Source organism: Haliaeetus leucocephalus, unplaced genomic scaffold, assembly GCF_000737465.1.
Source record: "Haliaeetus leucocephalus isolate CR32 unplaced genomic scaffold, Haliaeetus_leucocephalus-4.0 Scaffold173, whole genome shotgun sequence".
In the NCBI taxonomy this organism is placed as follows: domain Eukaryota; kingdom Metazoa; phylum Chordata; class Aves; order Accipitriformes; family Accipitridae; genus Haliaeetus; species Haliaeetus leucocephalus.
This window is the reverse complement of record NW_010972609.1, coordinates 3,499,301-3,517,655: the sequence shown is the minus strand read 5'-3', so window position 1 is coordinate 3,517,655 and position 18,355 is coordinate 3,499,301. Positions and strand designations below refer to the sequence as shown.

The window sequence follows — 18,355 nt, the reverse complement described above, 5'->3', positions numbered from 1 at the left end:
ATGCTGGTTAAATCTGCATCTGCAAAAAGGGAAAAATCACATTCTAATTGCTGTCATTTTGATTGTCTAGTAAAAGTCACTGTTGTCTTGACATCAAAGATAATGCTACAATGTATTGAAGGTCCAGTCTGGCTAGAATCATCTGAGAGAGACAGAACACAGACTGTTAACTCAATTCTTGTATTGCTTCTGTTGGTGAAAATCAGAGCTAAATTCATTTAAATAAATCAGAGTCAGTGTTGCTCAGATCAGATTTAGGTCATGCGAGGATCAATTTATTATCAGTAGAGTTAATGAAATCTCAGTTGTTTATAGAGAGATCTGACTGTTAGAAACAGCTCAAAGCTTTAGAAAAAAATTCTCAACTCTTTCCCCTCCTAATGCGAGGATAGCCAACAAATACCTTCATTGAGGTGATGGTACAGAGATTTCATTGTATTTGTTAACAACTGCCCACAAGATATTCTTGAGTGACATCAAGACAAGCATTCTCCTTGAACCTAATGAGCATAAAAGTTTGCTTGAGATGTGCTGATTCAGCCAGTCTCTCAATAGCCAGTGCTGTCAAGAATGTAAATATTTCTTCATTCTTTAAATATTTTCACCTACCTTGCTGCAATCCTTCCAAGTTCCAGCAAACAAAGGCACACTTCTCTTGGCTGCTTGTGGAGAACTGGAAAAGCAAAATGAAGATGGAAAACATTTATAAATAAAAGCTATTTTAAAGATCTTAGTGATGACTGGAACCTAATCATCAACATCTGTAACTCTTGACTCAGATAAAAACTTGGTTTTCTTTGGCTTGCAGTGGAGTTTTACTGGAATAAAAGGATGGGATTGAGGACTGGTTCTTGAAGTGCAGACGATTTAGCAAGTTTCCGTTTAGTTATCCTTTAGTTCCTTTGAAAATACCATTCTAAATCTAAATCACTGAGTAATTATTTGGGCTATTTGATAACCTGCAAGCAGTTCATGACTACGTAAAAATAATCAAGAGCTCTGGCAGAACACTAAAATTAGTTGAATGTCAAAAATAACAACATTAAAGTGATACTTTTCTTTCTACAAACTAAGAGAATTCCTATCCTTTAGATCACTATTTTTCTTAGCCTATTTAAATCCCCCAAATAACAATATTGCATTAGCAAATATATGTCTCATTATAAATTTGGTCCTGAATTTGTTATACATATAGTCTTAAAGCAAATATGAAACTAGAATACTTTACGAAGTCAGCTCATCATAGAAAAAAAAAAAACAACCAACCCAAAACCTTTTTGTTCTGTATATATACACACATACATGCAAGTTTTCATGCCTGGATTCCACGCAAGACCTGTAGTTTTTAACCTTCAGAAGCAGCTGTAACACAGCATGAACTTGTCATTAAGAAATACCACCGTAATCCAAGACAATTCTTCCCCCCCCCGGCCCAATTCAAATAGGTAATGTTCTGTAGAGAAGTCCAGCAAAATACATAAGCAAAATCCAAAAACAATAAATGAGGAAAGGCCTCATATGGCTGTTTGCGTAATCAACTCCCTTTAAGTCCAAAACAAAGAAAGGGAAAAAAGCAGAAAAAAGAAAAAAGGAATTATGAATACGTTGTCATCTTCTCTCCAGAAATACCTATTGCAGTAAAAGCCTCATGTTGTGGATAGAATTCAGGTTTCAGAAATTTCCACAATAATCGAAAGATCTGTACCTTATTCATCAGATTGAACTGACACACACACACAAAAATTTGTGTGAATATTTGTATAAATCAGAAGGAAAGAAACAGCAACAAAATTGATGTGTTTTTAGTGAGCTAAGGTCAAAACATCTGCTGTATAAACATTTTGGTTATCTAAAGACTCACCTAACTCAAATGCATGAAGAAAAAAATACCATACCCGAAAGATATTTCAATGTCTAGTTAAAGCTCTGAAAGTCATTACTTTGTCCTATACTGTATGTATGAGACCCAGAATGGGAATCCACAGACTTAAACATCTCTAAATAACTAACGCCCTGGGGCTGATCTTCAGCTTCTGCAACTTCAGCTTCCAACTCCACTGACTTGAATAAATGTATGGTAAGTTGAGCGAGTTGAATGCTTATCCCAGTATCTTTTACTAGCGTATATGTAGCACTTCAAGATGTATGCATTCTTCCTCTCTAATCTCATCCAAATATATTTCCAGAAGTGAAACTGCAGAGCATGAAAACTTAAATGGCACTGCACTAGGAAAAGTATTTTTATCCTTCAGCCATCTGTTATTAAGATTATGAAAAATGCAGACTTGGACATTCAGCTATTCTCAATATTCTTCCTTGCCACAACACAGTAATTTGATGAAACATTTACCTTTACTAGTAGTCAGTATTTTTAAAGTGTTACATTCATGACCCTAGAAATGTATTCTGCTGCTTTGGTTTTAAACCAGTTGGGACTGCTCCAAAATAAAACTTGATTTTAAGAAATAAGGCATTCCCCCAAAATATAAATGGAATAAACCGGTTTTGGAATAGTCAAAGGGAGTCCAATATTTCTGAATTGCAATTCACACATATGCACATCTGAATGACTTTGGAAAGGAGGAGAAAAAGAGAGGCTCAAGTAATATTATTTGCAAAATGATCCATAAATAGAACTGAAAGAGGATTTGATTAAGAAAGGCAAAAAGTTTTTCTGTCAATACTTAAAGCTCTTCTACCCAAACAAAATGCAAAGTTCTTTAGCAAATCTGACTCAACATAATCTAGACACATTTCATGCATTTCACATCAAACCACGTGACACAGTGAAATCATTGTTAGAGGATGAAGAGCTGTGCAGGCAATAACCAACCACAAAAACAAACATCTGGTCATCTGATCAGAAGACAGTGACACAGCATTTCTAACAAGAAAATGTTAGCATTCCTGAGGACTATACCAGCATATGTATGCGGGAACTTCAGAGACAAACAAATGTTATTTTGTATACTGCAATACCCACTGGAAATAATTTAGATTCTCAAACCAAAATTTTCATTTTTTTTCCAAAAGCACAGCTGTTTAATGGGCTACCACCTTGCAAGAGACTGGTCAGGAGTTACAGCAAAAGCCAGAGAGACACAAGACTGCGTTTCCCCAGCTACCTTGGTCCCAAATGTTCAGTATTACCTTGGGCAAGCAAATAAGAGCATTGTCTTTCGGAACAAGTAGCACTTTCCAGTGCCTTCATTTCAAAGTACTTATTTTGAGATACTTTTTGTCTGGTGCTATTCTACAATAAATGAAAAAACTCGGTATTTACAGTCACTTTCAAAAGGCTGTCCCCTAAGCTTTTTGAAAAAAGCTACCTTCACACTTTTTTCCATCTAGAGAACAGAAAGAGAAACAATTCTTACACTTCCATTCTTAGTTTTACTTATAGAAGTTGAGGTAATCAGCATTTTCGAAGCATTTCAAGACATTTGATAGAAGGGATGGCAAAAACTGTTTCAGAGGCATTACACAGCATCAAAATCACTTATTTCATTATTTAAAATAAGTATGCCACTAAAAAAGAAAATTTGTACAAATCCTCATAATTCACATTTAAATTCTCATTGCACTGTAATTTAAATTCCCATTTAAATTCTAACTGTACTGCAGTTCATGACTAACTAAACTACATACAAAATACTAGTTTTCTAAACAGGTAATTATACATATACATATATGGTAATAACTAATATCATTTGAGGACTAGAGGTAATTCATTCTGAAGCGACTGGTTACTAGCTCAGGTTGAAATGTAACACCTGTACCCATGGTATTCTGCTGTACCTGTGGGAACTAAATCTACCACTTTCTGAATTACTATAAATATATATTGAGTTGCATTTCAGTAATAGGCACCTCCTCAACTTTTTGACCTGACCAATTACTTAATCCCAGATATCCTATATGGCAAGCAGACATTTGCAAAGCAACACATCTTCTGTAACTGTAGCAATTTATATGCAGTTAGACACGGTAAGTACTGGAAGCGAAAAAATGATTTTGAGAGACCATCTTCATTCTGTCTACAGCCACATACACAATTCACTGCACATCATTTAAAGTCTACAGTAAACAATTCATTTCCACAACAGTGCTACTGTATGCTGTGAAGAATTCAAAGAAAAAGCAAAAATGAAGATTTCTCTAACACTTCTATGAGGTAAGTACTATTATTATCCCCACCTTATACATGGAATTAAGGTATAGGTATTAGATTAAAAAAAAAGCACACTTATCTAGGTGCTATTCTAAAATACTTACTGCCTGATCTCCAGGGTACTGTTGAGTTTCCTAATCCTACATTTTGTATGAAATCAAAGCCAACACAACTAGTGATCCCATTACAAAGTCTGATACGGATCCTCCCGCTGCATGTGGGAGCTACTTGATAGAGCCATAGTCACTTCTTCTGATGCCATTCAGTAGCAACATCAAAATACTACCCTTCAGCATCTTGCATCATTCTCCAAACATCTTCAGATTTTTGCAAAAAATGAGGCATGTGAGGAGAAAATAACATACCAATAAGAGCTTCTTTCACGTCATGAACCTTACCATACCAAGATGTTGGCAGAGCAAGGTCCGTCCTAAAGAGAACACAGCTCTTTCAAGGAAAAAATAGCCCATGACCACGTGAAAAGTCAGTAGGTGTATCACAACTGTTAAATAGTTTAACTAATGTAGAACAGCCAGCCTTAATTATAGCCCAAGTACTTCACTTTGCATGATTAATAGAATTTCCTGTAATTTTTCAAGCTTTCATATAGGGAAGAAAACGATATTCCTGGAGAATCATTGGCCAGTCCTCCCCTATCAAACATTAGCAAGGTGAATCGTCCGAGTAGGTGACTATAAGCAAATAGCAATTTGTAAATGTAGAAGACATATGCTACACAGATCTACTGCATAAGATGAACGGAAATATCCACCTTGCCAGAGAATCTCGCTGATGATATCTGCTTGACAAGAAAGCGATGTGAAGATTTAGAAAGAGTACATACAAGTCCAGCTTATTTTAGGCATCCTGACAGTTACAGACCCTTTTGCTTTTCATCTCATTAGTGTCAAATCCTTCTTATCTGCTGTCGTCATTGCCTGCATCTTTTCAAGGTACTTGAAGCCACTCTTTTTTTAACAATACTTCCCTTTCAACACCTAGCAAGCCTTTATGCCTGCTCCTCCCTGGCTATAACTTCTGTCTCCGCACTGATTCCATCTTGTTGCTGCCCCTTTCTCCTTTTACGGGTCCTCCTCTCCTGATCACTCCTTGTTCTCCTTCCTTATATTTCATTTCTTTCCTACCTGCTGTTCGTCACAATTCGGCATCCTTCACTGCTTCCTTCCCCAGTGCCTGGATGCTACCAGGAGAAGCAGAGAGCCGAGGAAGAACAGCCTCTGGTTTCAGTGCTGACCAGACCCTGGGGCTGTGAGGAGACGGAACACACCCTGCACATGGAGACCATGTGTTTGCTGAGCACATTTAAACCCAGAGTGTTCACAATAACAAATGTGAGGGGTTTGTTTTGTTTGTGGTGTGTGTGGGGGGGTTTGTTTGTTTTTTTAAATTAGCAGAATGCCCAACCGTGATACAGGAACAAGCTTCTTACACCTCCCTGCCAAGTTTCAAGCCTTGGCTCCTAACACTTTTATAAACCATTTTTAGTGGAGTCAGTTTTTCTTCTAAACATAAACTTCTTTTTTTTTTTTTAAAAAGATCTCAGGCATAACTGAATCAAAAAAGTTGAACATGATTCCTGCTTCTAAAGGATTTTTAGCTCACTAGAAGCAAAGAAATTTTCCAAAGGGATTTAGTATTTATTATCATAGGCTTCCAATTGCCATCAGAATTCACACATGTAGGGTAAGTTTTTCAAAAGGTTGATCCTTTGATCCTTCTTATTGTCTTTCACTTTCTCCTTTAATACTTTTCCTTCTGATTTTAAAGTACTCTTTTTTTTTTTCACATTGCTTTGACAACACTTACTCTGTTCAATTAATCCCAAACATATCCTTGCTTCTGCGTCAGTTACACTATGACACACTTAAATCAAGGAGTTGCGTTTTCCCATACCCCATTTCAGCACCATCACGTATGGAAGTCTGAAATCAATTAAGGTTTCAAACACAGTAGATCTATGGATAGTAAAGAATTAATCTAAAATGAATATGCAGATTATCTAAACACTAATAATTTACTGGAATTCATTAATTTAAGATGCTAATCCAATGGTAAAAACACACGTGTCCAGGATGCTTCTATAGTCCTCAAAATGAGACATATTCAACAATATTATGAGTTGTTTAGTAAAATGTTGTGAAAGACAGGACAAAGTCTTATTCTGATGCAACTACTTGTAAAATGTAACATGCTGTTACAAGCTGTAAATGTGTCACTGTGAAAGAATGGTCAAAATACTTCCATCTTGTAATATCAAATTAGATGAAACTGGAATATTCATTTAAAAAAATCATTTGCCCCTATGCATAAAATCTTTTTAAGGAATCAACATTTTAGTGTTTTTTTTAAAAACAACTTAAAAACAACAACCTTAGAATAGGGATCAGAGGTGTTTCTGTTTAAGTCTATCATTTCCACGAAAACACTAAATGCTTTTGTTTAGGGAACCTGTCCATTAAACCCTAACCAATAAGCTGCATCAGAAGAAGTCCATGTCACATATTGTGTGTACATACACACAGTTACAGAATATACAAGCACAAAACATTAATACAACAGTATCATCCAACAGCTCCCAAAACAAACGACACACATTAGCATGCTGGCACACTCGGTGGCAAACCCTTTTCTTGCTGGGTAGAGTCTTTATCATAGAAGAGATGCAGAATATTCATTGGTTCCAAATCCTATAATCATCCAACAACACTACGTTACCGACAAGGAGTTCATAACTTATACTTTAAGTTCACTTAACTAAAGCAATCATAGAAAATCTTACCATTCTTACTATTTGGCCAAGAAGAGTTTTCTTCAAGTATTACGCTCTTCAGGCTTGAGCATCATAATTACAAATATCTCCATCTAGAATGTTTCCTTAAATTGAATTACCATAGCTGTGTGGATCTGCTGCCCTAAAACCTACAGTGAGGAACTTACTAAATATACATATCATGGGAACGGAGGAGTTTCAGACAGTATTACTCTTCTCAGACTGCAAAGAGTTAGTGCATCATGTTCCAAGTCCTAGGTATGGGGCAAATTTTGACCTCCGATACATCTAAGAACCCCATTCAAAGACAGAATATCTCAAGATTTGCCCAGATGATGAAAGTTTGGACTTTGGATCATAATTTTTGGTATCAAACAAAGCTAATTCCTTCTTCCTTAAATACGCTAACTATAAAAATAACAGTTATGAAAAGCACGCTAAATTGGTCAATGAGTGCAGGGAGCATGCAGAGTCTCCCTCTATTTTGCAGCATTCAAGATTACCCCTACATACTGTGTTGCTATATTTGTTACAGATGCTAATGTCTTTCTTGCAGCTCATACAACAGGTACACCATCCACCTTTTCTTTGCAAAGGCATTAACTCTGAGACTTCCCTGCCGTGTCTCTGCGTGAAGATAAGTTCAAAGGGCAAAATACATACAGATCACCACCCGTCAACCCTGGCTGTATTATAAACCTTTACAGGAAACTACATTTCCAATTTGTATTTTAAACTATGTTAAAGCATCAGAACACTCAGCAAGACAAAATACATCATATTATAGACTACTAACTACAAGTTAGTAGTACAAGTGCATTGTTTTCAAATTTTTGAGCTCTGTACTGATCTCTTTCCAGGATCTATAAAGTAACTCTACTGATTAGAAGGCATAATCATATCTACCAGCATAACAAACAACACTTTTTTTTTAACTTCTATTTATTTTGAATAAAAACTTTGATTCTGTCTCCTTGTTTAACTCAGCTGAAAAGCCCAAATCCAACAAAGCATTTGAACCCACGGTTAACTTTAAATAATTAAATAAATTACTAAATCGGTCCACAAGTGATGGACAAGGACACAAAGTGAGACAAGTAGGTCTACTCACCTGCTTGTCTGGTTCAACTCTAGAATGTTAACACTTCGCAGAACCAAGCCTCTAGGAACACTCAAAATTCCCATTAACATCACTTGCCTGCAAGCTCCTCAGGCATGGACTGCACCTATCTGCTACAGTGTCTGTTTGACACAGTTCCATTTCAGTGAGAAATACCTTCATGCGACTGCAATCTGAGTGCTAAAAAGTGTTGGGGAGTGTTGGATGCATCTGTGTGCAGTTAAACTTGCATGATTTCAACGACTTCAGAACTCATCAGGATGAGAATATATTTTGAAGTAATGAGAAATAATAGCATTTAATAATTTCTTAGCTAGTATATATCTAATTTTGCTGATCTCTGAATAGACTTGGGACTTTTAAAAAACAAAAATCAGTAATGACATAAATCCATCATTCAAACATTTCAGTGCAATTAATCTTCAAAATTACTCTTATAATGTTAGAGTACAAATTTGGCAGAAAAAGGGCTCAGGAATGTTTTATATGAAGAAAATATCACTATGTGCATGTAATTAAATAATACTGTATTTGCATACCATAAGGCAGGCAGAATAGATTAAAAAAGGAGGATAAAAATCAAGTCAATTAAGAACATTAACACAGTAAGGTTCCTCAATATAGACCGAAAACAGTTGCTTTATCACTAGCCATGGGGGAAAAACACAAGAAAACACAAAAACCTCTGTAACCATAATTTCACCACAATTATTTGTTATCGAAAATACAGCAGAATTCCATGAGGCAGTGCAAACTCTTAGATGTCAGTCACACATGTTTCTCACCAGTTTAAATAGAACCTTTGATATCACTCACCTTTGCTGAATTTTTTATTTCCCATGCAGTGGAGAAGTGATTTGTGGGAGAGAGAGGAACATAAAAGCTTTAGATTGGTAAATTTTTATGATTCATCATTATTTCTAATGCATTAGAAAAACCTCAACTGAAATCAAAACTTTTAAGAGTTCTAGCTGAAACCGAGGGAGAACAGTAGCTTCTATTTTAATCTTTTTTTAGAAATAGCATGGTCACTATCTCCTTCTCAAGTTCAGAAGAATAGGTCAAAATATTATCAATTCCTAATCCTATTTCCAGCACCATAAGTCTTTTCAACAAGTATATTCTATAAACACTAACACTCTAGAGAAGGAAAACAACAGAATCTAGTTTTCCATCAGTGGAGAAAACCAGTCACTAATCAAACAAATCTAATACAGCACAGGTTTGCACACTGTGTATCTGGGCATACTTCACTTCAGTTTTCCAAGAGAGGAAGTCATCTTGAACATCAACTTTCCAAGTGCATTTGCACTCAGTGTTATACTGTGGCAGGCAAAGCACCGCGTATATGTAAAAATTAACTTATCCAGGGAATGTTGGCATTTCGGCTATGCCAATTCCATCTCTAAACAAGATCTGGTTTCTTAACAATGCAAGACAAAATTCCTTATAAACGTGCTCTCAATTATCCAATTAACGTATTATTGCAACAACGGTAAACCGCTGGGCTTACCGCAGCAGTACAAAGTTTAAATTCATTTAAGTGTTGGATTAACCACAGGTTCTTCTGTTTATCTCAGACATTGGAGGTTTGTGCCTCTTTCCTTCTTGCGTTTGCAAGTTTCTTTGTCCCAGGCAATTTACCTTTCACGTGATTTACCACGTCCAATAAAGATTTCATCTTGAGGATTGAATTAATAAAACAGAGACAATACATATATCCTCCTTACTATTTGTTACCTTTGTGATACTAATTTCTTCTCTGCCACACATTTTCTCCTGGAGATATAAAACAATTTAATTTATTTAAAAAAAAATAATCTCACAGGATAACAGAACAGACAAATGAAAAAAAAACCCGCTTCAGAAATAGTTGTGCTAGAAGAGCAAGACTGTAAAAGGGGAATAGATCAGTTGCAACACAGATAAGAACTTCAGCTGGGCAGTCAAGGTCTTTTGAGCAGCAGAACAAAGAAGCCTCTTGATTCAGTACAGTGTGTTCATTTGTCTTCCAGAGAAACTGAGCTGTCTGTCATCACAACTGCTTTACGCTTTTATCTGAGTTCAGATAACGAACAAACATTTGGTTCTCTTCGTTTCATGATATTTGGCTCAAAAACTCTTGAGGTAAGATTCCTTGGTTTACTTTTGAAGAGAGAAGAGTTAAAATAATGAAGAATATGTAGTATCAGAACAGTGATTTCCTAAGTAGTCCAATTCTTCTGATGGAACACCCTGAAGCACTAGTGTTGGATAATTTTTGTCCAGAGCTGCACAAGGGAATCAGCTGGAAAAAAGGTCAGTCTAGGACACAGAGAAAAATTTTCTATTTCCTTGCCTCCTGCACAACCCATTGCATTTGCACGAACAGCTAAATGTCTGCAGCCAAAACTGAGCATGCACTTGCATCCTGCTCTCCCAAAACAGAAAAGCACCACCTTATACATCGAACTACGGAAAAGCATTCCATGATTAAAAAAGCATGTGTAAGGTGAAAAATCATCTGTGTGCAAGAAATCATAGCAAGATTCTTGTCTCATTTAAGCTCCTCTTAAAAATTACTTAAATTAATTTTAAAAGATGTGTACTTTATTTGTTCATGCTTCAGATAAGGGGCAGAATTAACACAGTTAGACACAGGTCAAATTTGAAGTCAGGACCTATTAAGAGAACAATTCTGTCTTTCAAGGCAAAATGCAAGAGAAAAGTTATTTAAAATTACCAACCTCTATATAAATAAATACATACCCAAACCTTCTGACTCAAACAGGCAGGTATCATCCACCCCTACATCTCTGCACCAGGACAGGAAATTCGCTGTGTTGTCCCGTGCAAAAAAAGACCCTGAAGGAGCATTGGCTTTGCATGGAATCTTCCGTACTGGTAAGGTCTGAAAAACAGAAGTTCTCTATTGAAATAAATGATACATGCTAGCAAGTATTATGAAATCAATATGCAGGTTTTGCATAGATGGGTGATTGCCACCAACATATTTCCTTGTGGATTAAAGAATTCCAAGCAAACAAGAATGAGAAGGGAATTTAGCAGCATGAAGTTGTCACCCTTTGTCACTTTTGAAAAGTCTTTTCAAAAGCATCATGGTAGGCTACACAATGGGAAGTTCAGAGCTGAATCAATATTAGCAACTTCTTAGAAATATTAGCAACTAGAGTTTGGGGATTTAACGTTTGTTCCAGTTCACTGAATTAAAAAAAAAAAGTAAAAACTGTAAAGACAGACTTTAAACTTGGAACTGAACTTTCCCAAAATTAACGGTGAATTAGTTTCAGATCTACGTTAGGCAGGAATCATAGTGTAAAGCAATAGGTCTTGAGACCTAAAGACCATAAACACTTGAGAAAGGCCACTGTCTCCCGCTTAACAACACATGGAAAACCCCTATCCACAACACAGAAGTGTAATCTAGTAGCTACAAGATCAAGGTCTAACAGAGCCAGGCTCTCATTGTACCAGAGTAGTTCCATTTACACGATTTTGGTATCAGAGGAGATGCTACTGATACAGTATATCAATATCTGAACAGAACAAAGTAATTAAACTACCACAGCAAGCTTTTTGCTTGTATTGGTACATTTACTGAGACACATACAAAGAATACTTTAGCATTTAATTCTCATTTAAGGTTTCCTTTCCTCAAATGAAAAATAGCCGTCATTCATGGCAAAATGAAGAAAGAATGAAATATTGTTGCTATGTACCTTTAGAAATCTAAGCCATGGAGGAATTCAGACCCCATGTCGATCTGGACGTACTGCTTTTCTAACGCTGATTTATGAAATATTTGCTTCTGTTCTGGAGCCTGTAGTTAATGGCAAGTGAGCTAAGAGGTAGAAAACTGAAAGTGGTGTCTCTACTAGTTCCTAGATCTATGTCCAAAATTCTGATTTTAACAGTCCAAAATAATTCTTGGAAATGTGGAGAGGGAAAAAAAAAGACACAGGAGTAGGCTTCCCCTTACAACAGCTGCTGGTAGTATACTAATGTCAGTACTGAAAGACAGTTTAGAAAGAGCTTCTATATCACAGAACAGTTTGAGCTGGAAGCAACCTTAAACATCACCCAGTTCCAAACCCCCAGCCATGAGCAGGGACACCTTCCACTAGACCAGGTTGCTCCAAGCCCCATCCAACCTGGCCTTGAACACTGCCAGGGATGGGGCAGCCACAGCTTCTCCGGGCAACCTGTTCCAGTGCCTCACCGCCCTCACATTAGACATATGATAGCAGCAGTGTAATTGCAGAATACATCTACATGCACAGAACTACTCACATCTATATACCTGATGAACCAAATAAACTGCTAATAGAATGGCTACAGGAATAAACACCATTCTACTTATTTCATCAATACGTCAATGGGAGCTTATAAATTCTATTAGACATACACACATGCCTTATAAATGTTTAGACCTCTTCTTCAGATCACCATCTAGCTCTCCTTCCTCCGTGATTCTTATTCCAATCGCACTATTTCACATTCCCTTGTTTTCCAAAAATTATGCTTATGTTTCAAAGTATTTACAAGGAGATATTTTTACTTTTCTATATTGTATTAGCAGAAAACACTGACCAGTTTTACATGATATTTTAAAGAAAAATCCAAGTAAACCTTGTGTCACAAATACCACATCACCTCCTGGACCATCCTGAACAAGGGACAGGAAGGAGGAAGAAAGTAGGACAGCTGTTCACTAAATTCAGAATAAATAAAAATCCGTGAAACCTGAATTCTTCCAAGGGGCTCTAGATATGGAACAACCTTACAGATCAGAGCATGAGGAAGTTGTTAACCATTATTTTAAATTCCTTTTCATTTGTCGGCCTAGGGGAGCGGGGAGCAGGCTGTGCTCAGTTCCTCACAGACCAAGGCTGCTTTTTCTTGTCTTTTTTTTAATTAAAAAAAAAAAAAAGAAAGAAAGAAAAAAGCTGTTAGCCCTAGACACATTTCTAGACTAGCACCCTTTTCACATCACACTGATTTCTTCAAAGAAACAATGAGTATCCGTACCCTGAGGCAAATACTCATTATACTCTACACACTGCTTCACACGTTGAATTTCCCCTTGTGACTTACAGCCTTAAGAAAGAAGTAATGCAGCATTTGTTCACCTCTGCCCCCCACTCCTTTCTGAGGAGATTTTAATTGGGCAAGTCTAATAGTCTTAAAAGAGCACCCACTTCTGTTAAAAGGAGTCACACAAAATTCTCTGGCAGCCTGCTGGAGGAAGGTCAACTTAGTCCAGTCTGCATTTGGAGAAAAGCTGTCAAAACAAGCCTTTTGTTTCATGATTTTCTACTAAAATCTTACACAAAACATTGCAAAACCCTTAAGAGAGGTTTCTCCTTCAAAGTAATCTCCACAGCAAAGGTCTAACCTGACCTTACTTCCTCCAGTGCAGAAGAGGAACGAGCAGCATGGGCAAGGATGTTCGACTGGCTAACGGCAGCATGAAGTGAGACGGGAAACAGCAAGAGTTGGGCTGCTCCATCAGGGAAGATAAGCCAAAAGCCAAGGATGACCCCGGCACAGGCGGCGGCAGCTCTCACTGGCAACGGTGCAGTCCCGCAGCAGCCAACTAAGGCAGTGCTGGTGACAGAACCATCTGTCCTGTGACAAGATGAGGTGATAAGGCAGCTCTAGTGTCTGTTCAGGAAAACAAGTCAGAAAACAGCAGAAGACAAGGCTGGACACGAGGCTACGGCAGAAGCTGAGGCTCTAGCCATGAAGCCCAGGCAGCACGAAGTAAGGCTGGAGATGGTCTGTCCACAGCGTGGCTCAGGCAAGAAGCGGACCTGAGGTCAAAGGGACCTCCTGGGCCACGGGCAGAGGGAGCAGGTTGTGGTCCCAGGTGAGGCTGGTCATGACTATTACAGTATTTTGGTTCCCTCAGGTCCTGACAGCAACTATTCCGTGGTTTTTAGTGTTTCAGTGGAAACAGTCCCTTCGGGAATACATAGCTGGGGTTTATAATCAACTCTATCTTGTCAGCAGATTCAGAGAGGTGCCATTTCATAACACTGTATCTTAAACTAATAACATAAAACATCCACTGTACATGCAACATACTGGATCACATTCTCACAGAACCAAATTACCAGCAGCTACAAATTGGTTTAACACCATTCAAATCAAACAGAATGAAATTCTTTTCCCATAATACCTCTGCTTGGACTAGAGTATCTGAAGCGATACGTGGATGTTGGAACCAACTGAGTTAACAGGTCAACGTAAGGAGACCAGAAAATTGTATCTGATAAAACTAAACTACACTCTTTGGAATTTTTGAATGATCACGTCCAACTTAGAGCACAAATCATGGACGACCTTATAATGGATTAGCAGCACTGTGACAGGAACAAGAGGACAAGAAGCCAGCTCCAGTATTCCTCGCACTCGCAGACTTGTGCATAAGCTACTTCAGAGAGCATGGAAAGGAGATAAAGCTACAGTTACTTTTCGCCTCAATGCAGACCTGCAGTGTTAAATCTTGTCACCTCCCGGTTCACTCTTCAGTTCTCGTTTCTGGATTTTCCACAGAGCCTATATGTTACTTTGCTCTCAGGCTCTCCTTTGCAGAAAACTAGCGAGTCTTCTCCAAGACAAAAACTGTTTATAACCCCACAAACAGCTCAGAAGGGCATTACAGGTGAAATCGTACCAGGTTTGTTTTCTTCCACTCAGTTCTCCAATTCCAGCCCGGGGGATTCTGTGCTGCCACTTCCCCTGATAACCAGCCTATACTCTTTCATGTCGTGCTAAGGGTATTGAACACTGTTCTGGAAGTCTGTGATAAAAGCCTCGTATTATTTCAGGAAATTTAGGAAGAAACCACAAAAAAAAGAAATATTGTGCTATATGGCTGGTGGCTGGCATCTGGCAATCAGATGAGACTTGGGCCCAAGTGTGGGCACAACCAATCTGCTCTACTCAGCCCTGAGCCCACGGGGCAGGAGCAACTCTGCAGCACTGGTCCTGGAGACCCGGAGCTGCTCCTCGGCACGGATGCCCTCAGCAGTACAAAAGCAGCTAGAAGCGAGGAGATAGCCAGAAGAACCCGCACTGCCTTTCTTTTAAGGGGCTATCGGGAAGGCATTGCAACGCCTGGCAGGAATGCAGAAAACTCTAGTTTTCCCCTGGGTCGCTGCTGCTCCCCAGTACTAACACCACGTGAATAAATCTGGTTCTAAATATTTTATGTCTTCTGATTTAGGTAGATCGTAATGACTGAATATAGACATGCTTTCAAGAAAAGCAATTCAGAACAGATGGTTTATGTGTCCGAAATCTATGCAGTTAAGAGTCACCAAATAAACCACCTAAAACTCCATGTACGTAACGGAATATCCATAAATTACGCTTCTAGACCTTGACAACTAAGACAGACCTTTAAATACATCAGTCAACCTAGCTTCACTGCGAAGCTTAGACATTCATGGAGCTTGCAATATTTCTTTCATAATTATAAAGATTACAGCATCTTTTAGAAGTACATTTTGGTAGTAAAAGCTACCAACAGCAAATAGTAAGAGCCTAGGCACAGAACTATCCCACTTAACTAATCAAACTTGTGATATTTTCTAGTTTCATAGTGACAGAAAAGATGTCTGATTAATAGGTGCCCTAAACAACTCAGAAGTGACAAACACCCAAATGTAAAAACAAGGCATGTCCTGGACTACAGAAGGAAAAAACCCTACATTATTGAAGGAAAAAGAGAAAAAAAAAAAAGCTTTAAGTCATTTTATGGAACAAATACTACGCAGATAAATATCCCTGGCATCGCATGATCTCACTAAGAAGTAGCATTCTATATTTCATCCCATTTCCCACAATATTAGGGTCTTGCTGAAGAGAACAGCAAAAAAATCTCCTCTCCATTCAACAATAGCACCATCAGGTTTATCACAGAAGTCATAGGGAAATACTCTTATTTTCTTATCACCTAATAAATTTCCCTACCACCTTTTAAACAGAAGTCTACTTTTTAAGTATTTCCAAAACTGTCACTGTAATGTTCAACCTAAAATGCATGAAAGCTCCTATTTAAGAAAGGTTTCACGCACAAATATTTTTTACTGATTTGTATAATGGCCTATCTCAAAAGTGCTTTCTAACAGATCATTCTGAAGTAATTAGGTTTCCATATGGCAAAAGTGACTTTTGTTGACATAGTATAGTATAACCGCAGTTGCTTTGAAACAGCAGTGGCCGCAATTACTCCTATCAAGTATCATGAAAACAATTCCCCAGTTACACTCCTTTTACAATCTTGTCTTGTTGATGTGCATGCATGTGGTTTAATGCAGGATGTGAAAGTGTGAGTGAAACATATGATGCAATCCTGGAAAAATGCTGTCAGGTTCACTTCTAAACCCAAAAGGGACTGTCTTACACCGATGCTCTGAAATCACATGGAAAAATGTATTTCTCGTACTGTTTTTTCCAAAACGAGGGTCCACAAATACATGTTCAAAACACCATTTTTTTAATAGCAGACTTAAGCCATATTTTGAAGATTCCTAATCGTACTTCCCTCTTTGAATAGGCGATTTCACAACTTTTTGAACCGTCACTCACACGTGAATAAAAGGAAAAAGATTAGCAATTTTGTTTGTTATGGAAGAGGATTACAGTCAGCGAGGCGCTCATAGGAAAAATTTGCTTTTATCACCTGATGACCTACATTAACCAAAATAACAGGAAAAGTTACACTGTGAAGACTTCAGTATCTGACTGCAGCAGTGTTTCTCATGTGGTTCTTTAGTGTCACGCAAGCATAAATTCACACTGAAATGTGAGTATATCAGCTAGGCAGAACATGTATCTGTTTCAGAACTTTTTACAATTTTGCCTTTAACTTTGCTACCGGCCACAGAACTATTCTTCTTCTTAAATTCTTCCCTCATTTTGCTCAGGTATTCGTAGAAAAGCCTCCCTCCCCCTTATAAAATCTGGATTAGTTCATTAGGATAGGGAATACAAAAGAGAAGTTCTGCCACAGTCTTCTCTGTCAATATGATTGCGCTCCTTGTCTTTTATCAATTTGTTAAACATACATGAACTGAAGCTCAGGGCTACAAGAACTTACTCTTACTAAGCTGTTACAATTCACCTTACCACAGAGCGACAATACCCCTAGCCAACCATCACTTATTCAGTTGCTATTCTTAATTCTTCAGGAACTCAAACCTAAAATACTTCAGATTCCATTTATAAATCACAGAATTGGTGTCCCAGACAGTCATTTAAGCAAAGGAAAAATTAAGTTTACCTTAGACTGCTTTGCAGTGCCAAAATTCAGGTTTAGTGAATAGCCATAATGTAGAGACAAGTATGAACTAGACATTAAATAAATGAAACTGTAATATATACAAGGTAAAATAACTACTCCTTGGCAAGGCAGGCCCAGTTTTGTTTTCACCCTACCCCATTTACTGTGGGAGAGAACACTTTCCAAATATAACAACTGGACCAACAATCAAAAGAATGTGCTAAATGCATATGCAAAATGGACAGAAGGAACTCTAACTATGGAAATACATACGTAGAATTTAAAATGAAGCTTTTCCCACTGCAAAAAATAAAACCTAAGGAAAAAAAAAATATATAATCCCCCCAGCCCTCCCAAAGCCTCAATAAAAGTTAAAATCCAGGAAAATTTAAAAACAAACAAACAAAAAAATCAACATGCAAATTTTGAAGGCTTAGGAGACATCAATAAAAATTGCCAAACTTTTCAGCAGACACGGAACCAGGAACAGCTTCCAGATTAATGAAAAATGACATTGCATGTACAACAAAGAAAGCATCCCTAAGCAATTCACTTAACAACTGGCACAACATTGTCCTTCAGTGAAATACAGTCTTTGCACTGTCACATTAAGTACTGTAGAGAGATGTCATTTTAATGGAATAGCAGGTTGGATTGCAATTTTAAAGATCATGTGTTGACCAGATTTTTACCCTATGTAATTCACTGAAGAGATCATCAAAAGCCAAAAATCACTCATTATCAACTTCCCAGATTCTAAGAAAGCATTTGTGATCACTTTGGAATACCCAACGGATTTATGATATGCCAATAAAAATAATTAACATCATCAAGGCTTTACATCAACATACAGACTACCATATTAAAATAAATACAGAGCTAAGTGAATGGTTTAGCCATGCTATTAGTATCAAAGTAGAACACATTCTCCCACTTCTTCCATGTCGCATTAGTTTTAACCTCTTAAGAGTAAGCACAGGT

General features: G+C 37.6%; 1 protein-coding gene across 1 annotated transcript in view; it reads right to left on the bottom strand.

Annotated features, from left to right (window-relative positions):
• GAS2 (growth arrest-specific 2) overlaps positions 1–18,355 on the bottom strand; it is an 86,488-nt gene that overhangs the window by 47,027 nt on the left and 21,106 nt on the right. Inside the window, exons 3-4 of the mRNA XM_010563714.1 lie at positions 10,831–10,972; positions 610–673 (exon numbers count right to left, since the gene is read on the bottom strand). Of these exons, the coding sequence (XP_010562016.1) occupies positions 610–673; positions 10,831–10,972 (206 nt within the window). The remainder of the gene's footprint in view (positions 1–609; positions 674–10,830; positions 10,973–18,355) is intronic.